The sequence below is a fragment of the Pseudorca crassidens genome, chromosome 6, assembly GCF_039906515.1.
Source record: "Pseudorca crassidens isolate mPseCra1 chromosome 6, mPseCra1.hap1, whole genome shotgun sequence".
NCBI lineage: Eukaryota > Metazoa > Chordata > Mammalia > Artiodactyla > Delphinidae > Pseudorca > Pseudorca crassidens.
The window spans coordinates 43,934,539-43,952,669 of record NC_090301.1 but is presented as its reverse complement, the minus strand read 5'-3'; the positions used below and the strand labels follow the sequence as shown (position 1 = coordinate 43,952,669).

The 18,131-nt window shown below is 36.5% G+C and overlaps 1 protein-coding gene across 5 annotated transcripts in view; it reads right to left on the bottom strand.

Annotated features, from left to right (window-relative positions):
• Window positions 1-18,131, bottom strand: part of HIBCH (3-hydroxyisobutyryl-CoA hydrolase) — an 87,757-nt gene that overhangs the window by 41,360 nt on the left and 28,266 nt on the right. For all 5 annotated transcript variants that reach the window (XM_067741204.1, XM_067741205.1, XM_067741206.1 and 2 more), the window contains one exon: window positions 16,291-16,343. In XM_067741204.1, coding sequence (XP_067597305.1) covers window positions 16,291-16,343 — 53 coding nt within the window. The remainder of the gene's footprint in view (window positions 1-16,290; window positions 16,344-18,131) is intronic.

The window sequence follows — 18,131 nt, the reverse complement described above, 5'->3', positions numbered from 1 at the left end:
AAATATGCTCAACATCACTAATTATTAGAGAAATGCAAATCAAAACTACCATGAGGTATCACCTCACACCAGTCAGAATGGCCATCATGAAAAAGTCTACGAATAATAAATGCTGGAGAGGGTGTGGAGAAAATGGAACCCTTATACACTGTTGGTGGGAATGTAAATTGGTTCAAACACTACAGAGAACAGATGGAGGTTCCTTAAAAAACTAAAAATAGAGTTACCATATGATCTAGCAATTCCACTTCTGGGCATATATCCGGAAAAGACAAAAACTCTAATTCAAAAAGGTACATACACCCCAATGTTCAAAGCAGCATTATTTACAATAGCCAAGACATGGTAGCAACCTAAATGTCCATCAACAGATGAATGGATAAAGATGTGGTATATATATACAATAGAATACTACCCAGCCATAAAAAAGAATGAAATGCCATTTGCAGAAACACGGATGGACCTAGAGATTATCATTCTAAGTGAAGTGAGACAGAGAAAGACAAATATCATACATCACTTACATATGAAATCTAAAAAAATAATACGAATAAATTTATTTACAAAACAGAAACAGACTCACATAGAAAATATTTTAGCCATTCTAGTGAGTATATGTTAGTATTTCATCGTGGTTTCAGTTCTCCTTTTCTTGCTGATTAATGCAATTGAGTGCTTTGTCATGTTTTGGTCATCTGCATATTCTCTTTATGAAATGTCTAATCTATTGCTCATTTTTCCATTGGACTTTCTTATTGATAGGTAGAAATTCTTTCTACATCCTTCATGTGATTTCTTGTCGTCAGCCCTCCATATTCATGGCTCCTCATCTGCAGATTCAACTAACCACAGACCAAAACTATTTTCTAAAAAATTCCAACAAAAAGTTCCAAAAAACAAAACTGGAATTTGCTGCATACCAACACCTATTTACATAGCATTTACACCGTCTACAACTACTTACATAGCATTTACACTGTGTTAGGTATTGTAAGTAATCTAGGGATGATTTAAAATATATGGGAGGATGTGCGTATGTTACATGCAAATACTATGCTATTTTATACAATGGACTTGAGCATCCTTGGGTTTTAGCATCGGATGGGGGTCCTGGAACCAATCCCCTGCTGAGAACAAGGGACTGTATTCCAAATACCTATTTTCCAGTCTGTGGCTCGCCTTTTCACTCTCTTAATGATGTCTTGGAATGAATAGAGCTTCTTAATTTTAGCACAATCGAATCGGTTACGTTTGTTTATGGTACATTTAGTGTAATCCATTTAGTGTAATTTAAGTAATCCTTCCATACCCTCAAAGTGTAGCAGAAACATGTTCCAAACATTCAGGATTTTCTGTCTATTATTGATTACTAGCTTAATTCCACTGGGGCCAGAGAACAGTCTGTAAGATTAATCCTTTGGAATATGCTGAGACTAACTCTATGGCCAATTTTGGTAAATGTTCCATGCACACATGAATTGAACATGAAATCTACAGTTACTGAGTCCATGTTAATTGGATTGTTTATTGGACCATGTTCAAACCATGTGCATGCATGTAAAATGTATGTGTATATATGTACATATACTGTTTATGTCTCTGCTTCATCTGTCATTGAAAGAAGTATGTTCAAATCTTCTCCTAGGATTGTGGTTTTGTCTATTTCCCCTTTAAGGGCTTTCTACTTTTTTGCAAGATTAAACATTTTTAAATGTTTGAAAATATCACACCAGTAGAGTTATTTCACAGAGGCAGAGGTTTGTTCCCATTGTTTCTCAGTGTAATACTGTACATTATGAAACTCATTAAGCAATTCTGTTCAGCTTCATATAGCTATAAATTGAGAGTTTTAGACAAGCATTTATAAAATATCTTTCTATAGCTGATTAGAGTCAATAAAATTACTTTCAGGATCTGACTACACTGAACTTAAGAAGGTGAAAAGCTGAATAGCTTTCAACAGACTGAACTAAGCCCTATCTGCTAAGAGAATAAGAACCGAAATTGAGGGCTTGCTGAACTGGGCCCCAAAATGTTACACATTAGAAGTTAGGGTGGCCTGGATTCAAATGCTCAGCTTCAAATACTCCCATTCCTGACGGGATTGAGATGATCTGGGATTGCTAGTGCCCTTAGCCTAGGTTCCTACTAGAAACGATGGTAGGAAGATTACGCCATATCAGGGCTCAAATAATACTCAAGTAGAAATAACTCAATTAGAAATAACCAGCGCTCAATTAGAAATAATCTGACATAAGACCACATGACTAAAGCCTAAGAGAAAAAATACACAACAAAGATTCACAGGACATACAAATTTTGATTTGTCATACCTGTTTATTATAACTATGAGATGTCCTATATCAAGTAAAAGCTTTTGCCATAGTACCTTATTTGATATTAAAATAGCTGCATCAGTTATTTTAGCGTTGGTAAACACTTTTTCTATTATCTTACATTTAATCCTTCTGTGCCTTATAGTTATGGTGTCTCAAGCATTCCGACATTGTTTTTTACTTGGATTATTATTAAACAATCTTCATTGCAGTACTATACTGATACTGTGAAGATAAAGTAAAATGAATCTGACCCATATTTATAATCTAGTACAGAGAATATTAATATGGATAAGCATAAGTAACTGAACATATGAATGCAGTCAAACTCGTATCCTACTTGTTTAAAGTTTGGCATTCTTAAATGCAAAACTCAGGCAATCTAAGACTTTTTTTTTTTAATTAAGAGACTAGAGCCAGATGAGTTTTCACTGTTCAACAAAGGAAAAAGGCTGGTATAGCTTTAAAGCTTTTAAAGAAGATCTCATTATAATTACTTAAAAAGCACAATTAAATCCTTCAAAATGCAAATATGCTTATCAGTAACTAGAAATGAGTATCACTTCTATATTTCCAGATAATATTACTATTCTAGACAAAAAGCACATTTTAAAAAATTGATAATTATACAGATTTTTAAAGTTAATTTAATATATAGTCCATTACTCCATGATTTATACTAATGGCAAGATTAATCCCCCAACACAAAAACAAAAACACATGTAGAACAATTTAATTTGGTGCCTGAAAAAGAAATGTTCCAGATAATAATACATCAGTGTTAAATTCCCTGATTTTGCTGTCTTATTCTTAAGTAATACACACTGAAAAATTTAGCAATAAAGAATTATCATGTCTTCAACTTTCAAATGGTTCAGAAAAAAATTATCCATAGACACATGTGGGAGAGAAGAAGAGAAAATAAAACAAATGCGGAAATAATAGGGAATGTGGATGAAGGATACACTGGAGTTCTCTGTACTATATTACTAATTGAAATTGTTTCACAATAGTCTTTTTGAGCCAAATGAAAATAAAAATAAATGTTCCAGAGTAACCAGCGCCAACAACCACAGTAAAGAAAACAAACTCAGAAAGGCATACAATGGGGTGATGTGACAAATGCTCACACAAAGAGTCATGAATTTAAATTCTAATCAGAGAGAATGAGTAAGCTCCTGTCCAGAATGAACACTGCATCTCAGTATCAGTGAGTACATGAGAGTCTTCTCTCACCATCATTCAAGATTATAAATGGTTCTTTGAAATTAGGTATATATTTCTGTTAGAAATTCAAATAGATTTTCATCACACATTATGTCACTATGGTATAAAAGTTAATATCATAATCATAAAATAAGTTTCATAATGTATCTCTGGGACCACATGCCTTAGATTAGCAGCCTACCCAGTAAAAACAGTTATTTTTATTATGCTTCTCACATTAATATTAACAGACTAATATTGCATATTAATAGTATTAACATACCGATTACATAATATTAATGTTTTTTGTTTTTTCGGTATGCGGGCCTCTCACTGTCATGGTCTCTCCCGTTGCGGAGCACAGGCTCCGGACACGCAGGCTCAGCAGCCATGGCTCACAGGCCTAGCTGTTCCGCGGCATATGGGATCTTCCCAGACCGGGGCACGAACCCGTGTCCCCTGCATCAGCAGGCGGACTCTCAACCACTGCACCACCAGGGAAGCCCTATTAATGTATTCTGATAGACTACAGAGAGCATTTACATTATCCTGCTTTGGATTCATATAATTCATGTTATTTTTGGACAAAAATTATATTCAGCAGAAACAAATAATTGCGGTAGAAATATTTAATTTATTTATGAATTAACAGTCTACCATCCTTGGAGGTACAGTTTTACTTTAAACAGAAATATCAGAGAGATATTTGAAAACTGCTGAGAGTAAATCTTAAAAGTTATATGAAAAAAATTGTTTTCAAATATGTGTAGTGATGAGTGTTAACTTATGGTTTCACAACATATACATACATCAAATCATTATGTTGTCACCTAAAACATTATATGTCAATTATACCTCAATTTTTAAAAAAGCCAGTGAGCAGAAATATAATTCTGGTACATCATACATTAAAACATAAATTAGAGGGCTTCCCTGGTGGCGCAGTGGTTAAGAATCCGCCTGCCAATGCAGGGGACACGGGTTCGAGCCCTGGTCCAGGAAAATCCCACAGGCTGTGGAGCAACGAAGCCCGTGCGCCACAACTACTGAGCCTGCGCTCTAGAGCCCGCAAGGCACAACTACTGAAGCCCACACACTGCAACTACTGAGCCCACGTGCCTAGAGCCCGTGCTCTGCAACAAAGAAGCTACCGCAATAAGAAGCCAGTGCACCACAACGAGAGTAGCCCGCGCAGCAATAAAGACCCAACACAGCCCGAACGCAGCCATAAATTAATTAATTAATTAAAAAAACAAAACATAAATTAGAAATAACTCTTACGTACCTCCTGGATTCCTGCTCAAGGTTTTTGCCTAAATAAGCACATTCCCCCAATATATTATAACATACCACATATTATATTTTAAATGTCTATTATATTTATTTTTTTGAATTTTATTTTTATACAGCAGGTTCTTATTAGTTACCTATTTTATACAGATTAGTGTGTATGTCAATCCCAATCATATTTAATAGATGTTTAAAAAGAGAAGCTCTAAGAAACCACTGCCTTATATCATATATTCAAACAAGAAGAACTATTATAACAGGAGTACTCTTAATTGACCTCAGATTTACCAACAATTTCCCTTAACTCTGTAAAACTAATATCTATATTAACTAGCATCCTGAAAGCTACTCTCTGGCTACTTTTTTTATATATAAATTTATTTATTTTATTTTTGGCTGCATTGGGTCTTTGGGCAAGCAGGGGCTACTCTTCGTTGCGGTGCCCACGGGCTTCTCATTGCAGTGGCTTCTCTTGTTACGGAGCATGGGCTCTAGAGCACAGGCTCAGTAGTTGTGGCACACGGGCTTAGTCACATTGCATGGCATGTGGGATCTTCCCGGACCAGGGCTCAAACCCGTGTCCCCTGCATTGGCAGGTGGATTCTCAACCACTGTGCCACCAGGGAAGCCTTCTGGCTACTTTTTGATATACCTGATACTTCTCTGATCTGTTGAGTTCAGAGTTTACCAAACGTCAGTCATAAATAAAGAGTTATTTCATGAGAACCAAGTTGAATACTCTGGAAAAGTATGAAAAAGCTAAGTTACTAAAAAATTTTGGTATAGGGCAAAGACAGTATTTCAAGTGACTATTCTTCATAATAACATTTATTGTTATTCTGAAACTATTATACACATTAGGACAAAGCAAATTTGTCACAATCTTAATATTATTTTTTTTAAATAAAGATTTTCAACATACATGAGAAGAAAGTTACAAATATCAAAGAAGTAAGAATCTAAATTTGAATAGGAAGTACTGAATTCAGGATCTAGGACCTATTTTCTCTTAAAAATAAAACACATATTCTTAGTTCTCTTCAAAAAGGCCTATAAACAATTACCAACTTAACTAGTGCCCAGGTTATTATTGCTAACCATCATTTCCTACTAAAAGTAACCAGGGCTGCCTTGGAAAAACACCCTATTTTAGGTCTGTTGAATAAAATGTACAAAACAAACCTGGAATATGGTTCTTTGCCACAAAGCAAAGAAACTCTCAAAGATTTCTGGGGCACAAAAGCCAACTTGAAGGTTCCCATGACAAGTCCACTCTTCTGGTTTGCCCCTCTGGGCCCCCCTTTTTCAATGTCTTTTATAGGTTCCTTGTTCTGCCTCTGGCCAATAAACATTTTTGTGTATTCCATTCTGGACTTACTTTGGTTGTCACTCTATTTCTGTCACATTTCCTTGCATTATCTTTTCTACTGACCAATTTTCAATACAAGTTTCTCTGCTATAACATGATGAGTTACTGAAAAAAATCCTCAGGCTCTACAAAACTGCACAGAGCTTATAAGAAAAATAGAGTTTCGGCAGTCCGCTCAAAACCTATGCAACTTTGTATTCTGAGTGCTAACAGAAAGAATAAATGGTCGCAGGCCAGGGACTTGATTAGGAGCACCAGCTCAATATGAACAGAGAATGCCAGTGCAGATATTTAAAATGCACAACAATAAAGTGGAAAGAATGGCAATACTTTAATCAGAGCAGAACTGGCACATGCTGAGACAAAGCAGTGTAAGTGCAGCTATAAGCCAGTGGGACCGCCATTAAACACCAAGTGCCAAGAGCTGAGGGGTCACCTTACGGTGGAGGTCCACCCAGAAACAGGCATTTGTTTGTGTGGGTTTTTTTTTTTTAATTTTCTTAAAATACAGACAAGAGAATGCCTATTCACAGTACAGCAACTGAGGTAATTAAGCACTCTTTTCCTGTCTAGATGATTATATATCTACTGCCACTATCCTATCTCCCCTTGCCTAGAAAAAAAACTGTATATGAATCAATATAATTTTTGCATTATCTTAACATCATTTTCCCATTTACCAATCACTTATGAGCTAATTCATGTTGCAGAAGCACACACTTTGGAGCATACTGTGCCTCTGTAAGTCCTAAAGTTATACTTCCTGCCCAAGCAGCACCCTGAGTTCCAGATGTGCATAACCGACAAAACACTTTTGTTCAGACAAAACACTCCCACGTGGATAAGGCCACAGGTATTTCACACCTAACAAATTAAACTCATCTCCCTTCACTCTTCCCAACCCACTCCCCAGCCACACTTTCTCCCGAATCTTAAGTAAACAGTCCACCATTCATCCCACTGCCCAGTCTAGAAACCTGGAAGTCATCCTTGCCTCCTTCTCCCCTTTCTCTCTCACATCCAATACATCATCAAATCCCACCAAGTCTCCTCCTAAGTAACTCCGTTAAATCTATCTAATTTCCGCCCCCCTTCATAATCTCCATGCTAGTTCAAAATCACCATAATCTCCCACCTGGAACCCCGCAAGAGCTTCCTGAATAATCTCTTTACAACCAGTCCTAACCTCCCTACAACCTGTTCCTCCCACAAGGGAGTTCTCTGTCTAAAATGCACCATTCAAGCCATTTTCCTGGCTAAAAGCACTTTAAAATGGCTCTCCCTGGGCTTCCCTGGTGGCGCAGTGGTTGGGAGTCCACCTGCCAATGCAGGGGACACGGGTTCGTGCCCCGGTCCGGGAAGATCCCACATGCCGCGGAGAGGCTAGGCCCGTGAGCCATGGCCGCTGAGCCTGCACGTCCGGAGCCTGTGCTCCGCAACAGGAGAGGCCACAACAGTGAGAGGCCCGCGTACCGCAAAAAAAAAAAAAAAAAAAGGCTCTCCCTCTTGATCTCAGGATAAACAACTTATGTCTAAGAGGACTGATCTGGCTTCTTGCTTACCTCTCTAACCTCAGAACTGAACCGCTATCTCCTTCATACTCCCAAATCTAGGCACACTTAACTTTCCCAAACATGAATTCTCTCATCTTCACATATACTATTATCTTCTCACTCACACACTATTCTTCTACACTGCATCAACCCCTTAACACGCTTGTACCAACCATAGTGCATTCCTCCACTATCCCACCTTGTTTGTCCCTGGCTGATTCCTCTTTAAGTCTCAGCTTAAATAAAACTTCCTCCAGGGTGCTTTCCCTACACCATCTCCATCACTAAAGTACTCAGACATACCCACACAGTTGAGGCCGGTACTCTTATGTATTCCCAGACAACTCTGTACCTGCCTCACAAGACAGTAAGGTCCATAAGGAAAGAAAATATATCTATCTTGCTCACTATTCTATCCCTAGAGCCTAACCAGTATCTAGTACATAGCAGACATCCAGTAGTTTTTGCTGGTTGGGTGAAATAGCTGATAACAACCTCATATTATTGCTAAAATCATAATGAACGTCTAGTTAGTCTCTAATCTCCTACCTCCATATATCCTTAAGAGAATGAGCTCATTTTATGGGCAAAAGGAGCTCCTCTGCCCCTTTCTTCTCTGTGAAATAATCTGATGCCTCCTCAATAAGACACAGAGCCCTCTAGACCACAAATCATCCAACCCAACATAGTGGGGATAAAATGGAGGCAGGATGAGAATGGCACAGAGGAAAGGTGCCTGTCACTTGACCAAGAACCTAGGGTGCTTTCACATTTAAAAAGGAAATGAACCAAAAACCTGACCAATATGCCCACAGGAAATGGCCAAGGAAATGGAAAAGAACTCCCTGTAGATCTGAGAATCTGCAAGTCTGTGAAAGTTGCCCAGAATACCCACACTCCTGGAAAGTAAACGTTCTACTTCCCAGAAATCAATACCTTAAAATGGGGATGGAGGTGGGGCAGGGGCAGGCAGTAAAGCCAAGTTCCTGGTTAGTAAATGGAAGCACTTTCCGATTCTCTACTTAGATATGTTTGGGCTAAAAGCCAGGGTTAAAAGAGTAGAGGCAAGGAGAGAATAAAGGGCTCTATCTAGTAAGACAGACAAGAGATGAGATGCAGTTAAACAGCATAGGAACATTTGTTAAAGGGTAATCCACTGTGTATTGAAAAATAGAACCCAATGCTTACCTATGAAAAAGGCTCACTGAGAAACTAAATAACCCTAAAAATCTATTATGAGAAATTCTGCAACTAAAAGCAACCCTTACTCTCCCCTAATAAAGCAGAAGGAAATCTAAGTAGAGAGAATCCCATGGGGGAAAGGGAGGCACCTCCCTTTCTCTATCAAGAAAAAGATCTCCATCCAGTCTTGGAGAAATGCCAACAGTGAACACAACTGAAAATGAATGCACATAAGTACATATTCTGAACACTTAGAAATCCAAGGGAAATTTCTTCTCTATTCTTCCTTTCACAGATCCTGCCGTGTTATTAATCTTCAGTCTTAAAGGAGGCTCTTTTTCATATCTTATTTTTTGGCCACGCCACGGGATCTTAGTTCCCTGACCAGGGATCTAACCTGGACCCTGGCAGTGAAAGCACCAAGTCCTAACCACTGTAACCGCCAGGGAATTCCCCATATCCTTTTTATTTGATTATTCTTCCTCTCTTAATATATTTTATTGCTTTCTCCACAACACAACTTTGCCTGTCAGTATAGTCCTTTTATTTTTAGTTCCCAGGGCAACTGCACTGCAGTACCTTCCTTTAGTCTCTGACTGATCAACCTTTTTATTTTCTTTTTTTTTTTTTTTAAGATTTTTTTGATGTGGATCATTTTTAAAGTCTTCATTGAATTTGTTGCAATATTGCTTCTGTTTTACGTTTTGGTTTTTTGACTGGGTGGCACGTGGGATCCTAGCTCCCCGACCAGGGATCAAACCCGCACCCCCTGCATTGGAAGGCAAATTCTTAATCACTAGACTGCCAGGGAAGTCCCTGACTGATCATCCTTTATCTTTGCACATTTGCTTCAGGTCTAGTTTCATCACAGTTAACAACTGGCTGCTTCCACCTTAAACCGACAAAGAACAAATAAGAATCAGAGGTTCAATGCATACCTGTCTCATATTCATGTATCTGAAATCAAGTAACCTTGATCTACACAAGCAGCCTTAGCAGTAAGAATGTCTACCATTCTTATTAGACAAAAACACTGTAAGGAAAGAAAATTACAGGACAATATTCCTGATGAACACAGATGGAAAAATCCTTAACAACATATCAGGAAACTGAATTCAACAATACATTAAAAGGATCATATACCATGATTAAGTAGGATTTACTCCTGAGATGCAAGAATGGTTCAACGTATGTGAAATCAACGTGATGCACCACATTAACAAAATGAAGGATAAAAATCATATGATCATCTCAATAGATGCAGAAAAAGCATTTGATGAAATTCAACATTCTTTTATGATAAAAATCCTCAACAAACTAGGTATAGATGGAATGTACCTCAACATAATAAAGTCCATATATGACAAGCCCACAGCTAACATCATACTCAACAGTGAAAAGCTGAATGCTTTTCCTCTATGATCAGAAGTAAGACAAGGATGCCCACTCTCACCACTTTTATTCACCACAGAAAGTCCTAGCCAGAGCAATTTGGCAAGAAGAATAAATAAAAGGATCAAAATCAGAAAGGAAGTAAAACTATCTGAAGATGACATGATATTATATATAGGAAACCCTAAAGATGCCACAAAAAAAATGTTAAAAACTAGTAAACAAATTCAGTGAAGTTGCAGGATACAAAATTAATACACAAAAATCAGTTGTGTTTCTGTACACAAATAACTTTCAGAGAGAGAAATTAAGAAAACAATCCCATTTACAACTGGATCAAAAAGAATAAAATACCTAAGAATAAATTTAACCAAGGAGGTGAAAGAGCTATACACTCACAACTCTAAGACATTGATGAAAGAAACTGAAGAAGACACATATTATGGAAAGATATTCTGTGCTCACTGATCGGATGAATATTGTTTAAATGTCCATATTACCCAAAGCAATCTACAAACTCAATGTAATCTCTGTCAAAATTCCAATGGCATTTTTCACAGATACAGAATAATCAAGACCTCAAATAGCCAAAGAAACTTTGAGAAAGAAAAACAAAGCTGGAAGCATCACACTTCCTGACTTCAAATCATATTATAAAGCTACAGTCATCAAAACACTATGGTATTGGCATAAAAACAGACACATAGACCAGTGGAACCAAAAAAAAAAAAAATAGAGAGAGAGAGAATGCACCCCAAAATAAAACTACACAATACAGTCAATTAATTTTCAACAAAGGAGTCAAGAATATACAATGGGGAAAGGACTATCTCTTCAATAAATGGTGTTGGGAAAACCAGATATCCACACGGAAAAAAATGAAACTAAACCTCACTTTATACACAAAAACCAGCTCAAAATGGATTAGACTTGAATGTAAGACCTGAAATCATAAAACTCCTAGAAGAAAACATAAGGAATAAGCTCCTTCATACTGGTCTTGGCAATGATTTGGGGGATTGACACCAAATGCAAAGGCAAAAAAGCAAAAATAAACGTGAACTGTATCAAATAGAAGCTTCTACACAGCAAAGGAAATCATCAACAAATGAAAAGGCAACCTATGACATGGGAGAAAATATCTGCAAACCATATAACTGATCAGGGGTTAATATCCAAAATACACTCAGCCCTCCATACCCACAGATTTAACCAACTGTGAATTCAAAATATTGAGAAAAAAACTCCAGAAAGTTCCGAAAAGCAAGATTTGAATTTTGCTGTGCAACAGCAACTATTTACATTGTATTTTCACAGCATTTACACCGTATAAGTAACCTAGAGATGATTTAAAGTATATAGGAGGATATGCATAGGTTATATGCAAATACTACATCATTTTGTAGTAATTCTTCTCATAAGAACATGTCTCAGTGACATTAATTGTGGCTAAACTCAATCTGATTCAGTAGCTCCCATCTAACTGAGCACTAGTCAGTTTTCCACGTGGCTGGTTTGTATCCCAAAAAGTCGTTTGGAGATTGTATATGCTCACTGTTTCCAATCCAGTTCCCACTCCTTCTCTATTCATTAGAGTATACCCCTTCTAAAGTATGCCTTAAAACTTTTAATTTTCCATTATATTGATCACAAAACCCTTTTGCTTGCAGCATCTTTAGGACACTTTGAGAAACACAAAAACAATACCATATTGTAAACGTATTTTGAGTTGGCTTGGGGGAGCTAATTTTGTTTCTACTGTAAAATGCATTGGTGGGAAGAGAAAAGGGAGGAAGGGAGAGAGGAAGGGACAAAGAAAGGGAAGAAGGAAAAGGAAAGAAATGTAAAAGTTTTTTAAATCCAATTCAATTGGGAGGGAAATGTAGGCAGTACTACACATACAGAATAAAAATAAGGATTTTTTCTGTTCTATATCTACTTAAAATTAATTTTAACTTTTAAAGCAAATTTGCCTTTCCATTATATATTAACTTGAGAAAATATGACTAGATTTTTAAAATAAAGGGTAAAGGAAATTAAAATTCTTCCTTTTTAGGAAACAATGAACTATTCTTTCAAATTGCTATTCAAAAAATTTTTCGTCTCTTTCAAAAACATTGTAATGACATAATCTTACATACTTTTAATTAACCAAGTGGACAACAACTCAGAAACATTTTTATTTTACTGTATACCAAAATATCAAGTAAACATTTGAATTTCTGAAATCTAAAACATAATAGAATTTAGTTATCCCCTCTACAAAGTGCTGTGTTACTCTTCATGGTAAACAACAAGAGACAGTAAAACTGTCATTTTCATTGCTGGAAAAATATTTTTTTCCATAGTAAAAAAGAAAAAATAAAATTAAATAAAAATCAAGCTCTATGGCGCCATCTTTTGGATTGTTCAAGTTTTCTTATAATTCTTTCTTATAAGAAACAATTCATTGATCAGAATCAAGATAAAGACAGAGACAAAACTATTTGGCTACCTTTTCGTAAGCTATATTTGCCCTATCTTAGTCTCATACTTTTATATTAGGATTTAAAATGTATCCATAAAACAATTACCTATAATACTAAAATTCTACTAAAAATTCTGAAAATAAAGGCCTTTTGAATTAACAAACTGCATGTTCTCAACACTTTATGGCAGTGGTTCCTAAAGTGAGGCACCCCCACTATCACGAGCATCATCAACATCATCTGGGAACTTTTAGAAATGCAAATTCTTAGGCCACACTTCAAACTGACTAAACTGGAACTGGGGGGGTGAGAGAAGTCAGCCTTTTTTTTTAAAGTCCATCTTTATTTATTTATTTATTTTTTATATTTATTTTTGGCTGTGTTGGGTCTTTGTTGCTGCGCACGGGCTTTCTCTAGTTGAGGTGAGCGAGAGCTACTCTTCATTGTGGTGCGCGGGGTTCTCATTGAAGTGTCTTCTCTTGTTGTGGAGCGTGGGCTCTAGGCACGTGGGCTTCAGTAGTTGCAGCATGTGGGCCCTAGAGCACACAGCTTCAGTAGTTGCAGCGTGTGGGCTCTAGAGCGCAGGCTCCGCAGTTGTGGTGCACGTGCTTAGTTGCTCTGCGGCATGTGGGATCTTCCCGGACCAGGGATCAAACCCGTGTCCCCAGCATTAGCAAGTGGATTCTTAACCACTGCACCACCAGCGAAGTCCCGACTCTGCCTTTTAACAAGCTCTTGGATTCTGATACAAACTAACCTGGGAGAACCACTGCCTTCCAGCTCTTGGATTTTGATATGAGCTAACCTGTGAGAACCACTGCCTTTTTGAAAAAGGTCCACAGCTAACACTGAACTATACACTAGTTGGGAATTGCTAGTAAGTTCAGCAGTTCCTAACCTTAGTTTCATATTGGGATTACAAGGGAGCTTTAAAAATACCCGAGTCCTGCTCTAATATGTGGTTAATGGTTCAGGAGGTAAGTAAAGCCTGGGCACCAGGATTTCTGAAAGACTCTCAAGTGATTGAAAATGCAGCCAAGGTTGAGAGCTAAAGATCTAGAGGCTTACATGTTCAAAAGCTAGAGTTCACTGAGTCTTATATTAAGCAACGTTTGTAAATGAGACATGAAAAGTTAGTCTTCAAAACCAAGATACATATAAAATCCCATTACAAGAAAAAAGAACTGATTCACTTCCAGTCTGTAAATTTTACTCCTTCAAAGGCTACAAAAATGTTTTTTAAAGCAGAGTTTTTTAAATAAACAATTTATTAAATATATACTGTGCATTCCCTAGTTGTTATGAGCATGCTAAAAAAAAAAGAGTAGTCCTCACCTTTATAGACCATCTAATATACTTGGGCATATTTCATAATAACTGACAATAAAGAATAAATGCCAAATTTGGAGTAAAGATTGAATGCACTGAGTCAATGAAGGAAAAAAAATCACACCTAATCATAGTGGTATTTAAGACTGTTAAAAAATATAGGGTAGAACTTTCAGTCTTTAAAGATGAATTAGATGTAGACTACATATGGGGAGTTGTAGGTGGCAGACCTGATAGAAGAAAAGACACATAGGTTTGTTTTTTTTTTTTTTAGGGGCAGGGCTGACAATATGTAATATAAAAGAACCTTTCTCACTGAGGGGCTCGTCATCTGAACCAGAGATCACTGCAAAAGACTTAACTATTTTCTCAGTTTTTCCAAGCATGGTATATAACTGGTACCATTCTAGAATCACAGGGCAGAAATATGAATGCAGTTAATTCATTACATACAATCGATGTCTTGGGCACTAGTTCCCACTTAACATGACTCAATCACTTGGAGGACTTATTAAAACACATACTACTGGGCTCCACCCTTAGAGTTTGACTAATGTTTGTTCTCATCATTTTTATCCTTGTCCTTTCTTGGTGAGAGCTTCTCAAGTTTGTCCTCCACAGACACAAGTTCATTAACTGTAATATGAAATTCAACTCCTTCTTATCTATGACCTTCAAAGTGGAATGTCAGGTTCTGCTATTGCATTTTAGTTTCCAGTCATCCTTCCTATGTTGCCTGTTCCCCCTTGTAACCTGCTGCCCTTTCATCTAAGCTTGTTGTCTAATTATGGGCTGTCTTTCCTATTTCATTGGAGCCACATCATTTTACATGTTTATTAAGTATGCCCAATGTTTTTTTGTTTGTTTTCATTTTTTTCTGGTTCCTTTCACATTCACAGGGGGCTCTTCCTTCAAAGCTTCAGATTATGTTCCTTCCTTTTGTTCTGCAGAATTTTTTCAGGGAGCTCTTATTTTTCCCATCTTAGCACTTTATTGACAAAGAAAGCACAATCAACTCACGCTCAGTATCTGCCACAAGCTGAGAGGTACAGACTGCCCTTGATCCTGCTCCTAACCACAGGTGCTAATGGAAGCCCTTTCCCAAAATGATGTGCAGGATCTAAGCAGTTCTGATGGATAGCGTGTGTGGGATTAACAGATGCAAACTATTATGTGCAGAATGGATAAACAACAAGGTCCCACTGTATAGCACAGGGAACTGTATTCAATATCCTGTCATAAACCGTAAGGGAAAAGAATATGAAAAAGAATATATATATATGTATAACTGAATCACTTGGCTGTATAGCAGAAATTAACACAATATTGTAAATCAACTATACTTCAATAAAACAAACTCAAAAAGAAAGATCTAAGCAATTCCAAGTGCCCAAGAGACTTCATCTAGTGTGTGGTTTTCCTAGAAAGAGGGGGACATCTCCCAATGACTAAATGTTTGAAATACTTAACAAGTTCAATCTTTGAAATTCCACCCTTCAGCTTCCTACTACCTTCTTCAATCCTACCTCTTCCTGCCATGAAGACCTATTCTGACCTCTCACTTCTTTAAAGGCTTGTCTTTGTTGTAGCCAGTGCCACACATTGGAACACTTTTTCTGTAATTATTTCATGTTCTCTCCAACTCCCTATAAAACTATTCAAAGCCAGTGAAATCTAAGATTTATTTATTTTGCATCTGTGCTATTACAAAGATTTGTCAACTGATAGAAATGCACTTTCAGAGAACTTCAAAAAGTATCCAAACACTTTCACTAAAGTGAGATTTTGTGCAGTAGATACAACTTAGGAACCACATCTCCACTATTCAGAGTCTAAAAAACCCTCAACATTCCAGTTTCTTTTCTGAAGCTGTTGAAAGCAATCTGTTTACTTATAAGTAGAAAAAGGCCTCTACATAAGAAAAAAAAGAATCAATTTTGTTAGTTAAGAAAGCTTACTAATTCAAGAAGCTGAAATAGCATAAAACATAATTAAGAACGTATTTTTTTGGGTGAAGCAAATATTATATCCCAAACCTGCAAAGCTCCAAACATGATTCATTTCAACTTCTATTGTATTACATTCATTGTCTCACTTCTGTTTAATAATTAACTTATTTTTAATATAGCTCACATAACAATGATAAGAGTAAACAGTCTACTTACCCCACCCATTGTAATTCCATGAATAAGTGCAATATATGGTTTCTGGCAAGAATCTAAAAGAAACAGAGCTGTAATTAGTTACAATGCTTAAAATACATTTTATTTTTCCAAAAATCACATGTTACATGAACTCTGAGTATTTTCCCTAAGAAATTTTTGCAAGAAATATCAAAGTAGACTAAACATATGGCTTATAAAATATGTTCTTTTTAAAACATCAGTCCATACACAATCCTGATCATCTATTCATTATTATGAAAAACTCAACACCTCAATTTGAAACAGATGAAAGCCTATATAACTCAACTATTGAGAAAAACAATATTTGCCTTATAAGCCACTGATGTTTATGTAACACAGTTGTATTTTAAAGAACATAATTTGTCTTCTATACATCTAAAGAAGTATCTGGATACAAAGAGAAGTGCAGCATACAGGAAAAAGCAAGGACTGGGAGTTAAAAGACCCAAATTTTAGTCTCAGGTTTGTCATTAGCTGGCAATTCAACTATATTTAATATATATACTGGCATTAGATGCTTATATACTGGCAATTCAATATATATACGTGTATACACATATACGCATGTAAGTTATACGTATATATGCCTATCATACATGTGTATATCATGTATATAATATATAGATAAGTTTCCCTATCTATTAAATGATGAGACTTGCCTCGGAAGTTCCTTCCAGCTCAAAAATCCTGTAAACTTTTACTCAGTTCCTTTCCCTCTGAAGAGGAAGTTGCGCACAACATAATATAAATCACTGTACTTCTATTACAGCTTGTTGCAAATATAACTTCCTTACCAAAAACCAATATAAAAGTACAGTTTTGATCCATCTAGCAATTCTATAAATATTCCCAATCTGCCAAATGAGCCACTGAAGTACAATTCTAATTTAACATTCACAAGGACTTCCACAGCCCTCAATTTTTAACTATAATTCCCTAGAAACAATGGAAACAAATATCTCTATTGATTGGAGTAGACATGCATACAAATATACCATTTCAGCTACAGATACATATATTTTAGATATGAAATATCAGAAGCTAATTGATGCAGGAACACAAAGCCAGAATCTGTCAAATTCCTTAACGACTAAAATATGTCATTACAATGTATAGAGATTATATCTGGAAGGCTTTCTCTCTGTATATTAACATTTTACCAAACTCTTCTCAAACTGCTTAGAGGTTTTCGCCCCTCTCCTTTTATTTAGTATAGAACTGCACTAATATAGTAGCCAATAGCCAAATGTAGTTATTTAGATTATAATTAATTACCATTAAACAAAGGTAAAATTCAGTTTACTGATCACAGTAGCCCCATTTCAAGTGCTCATGAGCCATGTGTGGCTAGTAGTGATCATATTGCACAGCACAGAAACAGAATACTTTTATCATTACAGAAAGTACTATTGGACAGCGCTGGTATGAATTTTTAGAATGAATAAAACATCCTAAGTAAAACCTGATCTGTAGAATTATGGACTCAAAGAAATGAGAGCTCCCCATTCAATGTGGCTCACTGAGTTAAACTGGGAAACAGCCTCGTCTCCCCACTCCTACCTCAAAGACATAAAAATTCTAGAGAAAAATTTTTTTGTCAACGTATATCCAAGTTCAAAGCCAAACAAGGGAAATCCTCAGGTGCCAGAAACAAATAAACTCAGAGGTAATAGCTGTGTGGAAGCTACAGCCAAAGATTATGAGTGAGTGTGTGTGTGTGTATCTGTTCTGAGTCAGGAATAACATGGGCCACACATAACATGCTATGAGTTAATACCTGCATAAAGCCTCACAGTAGGAAGAGCTATATGATTTGTAAA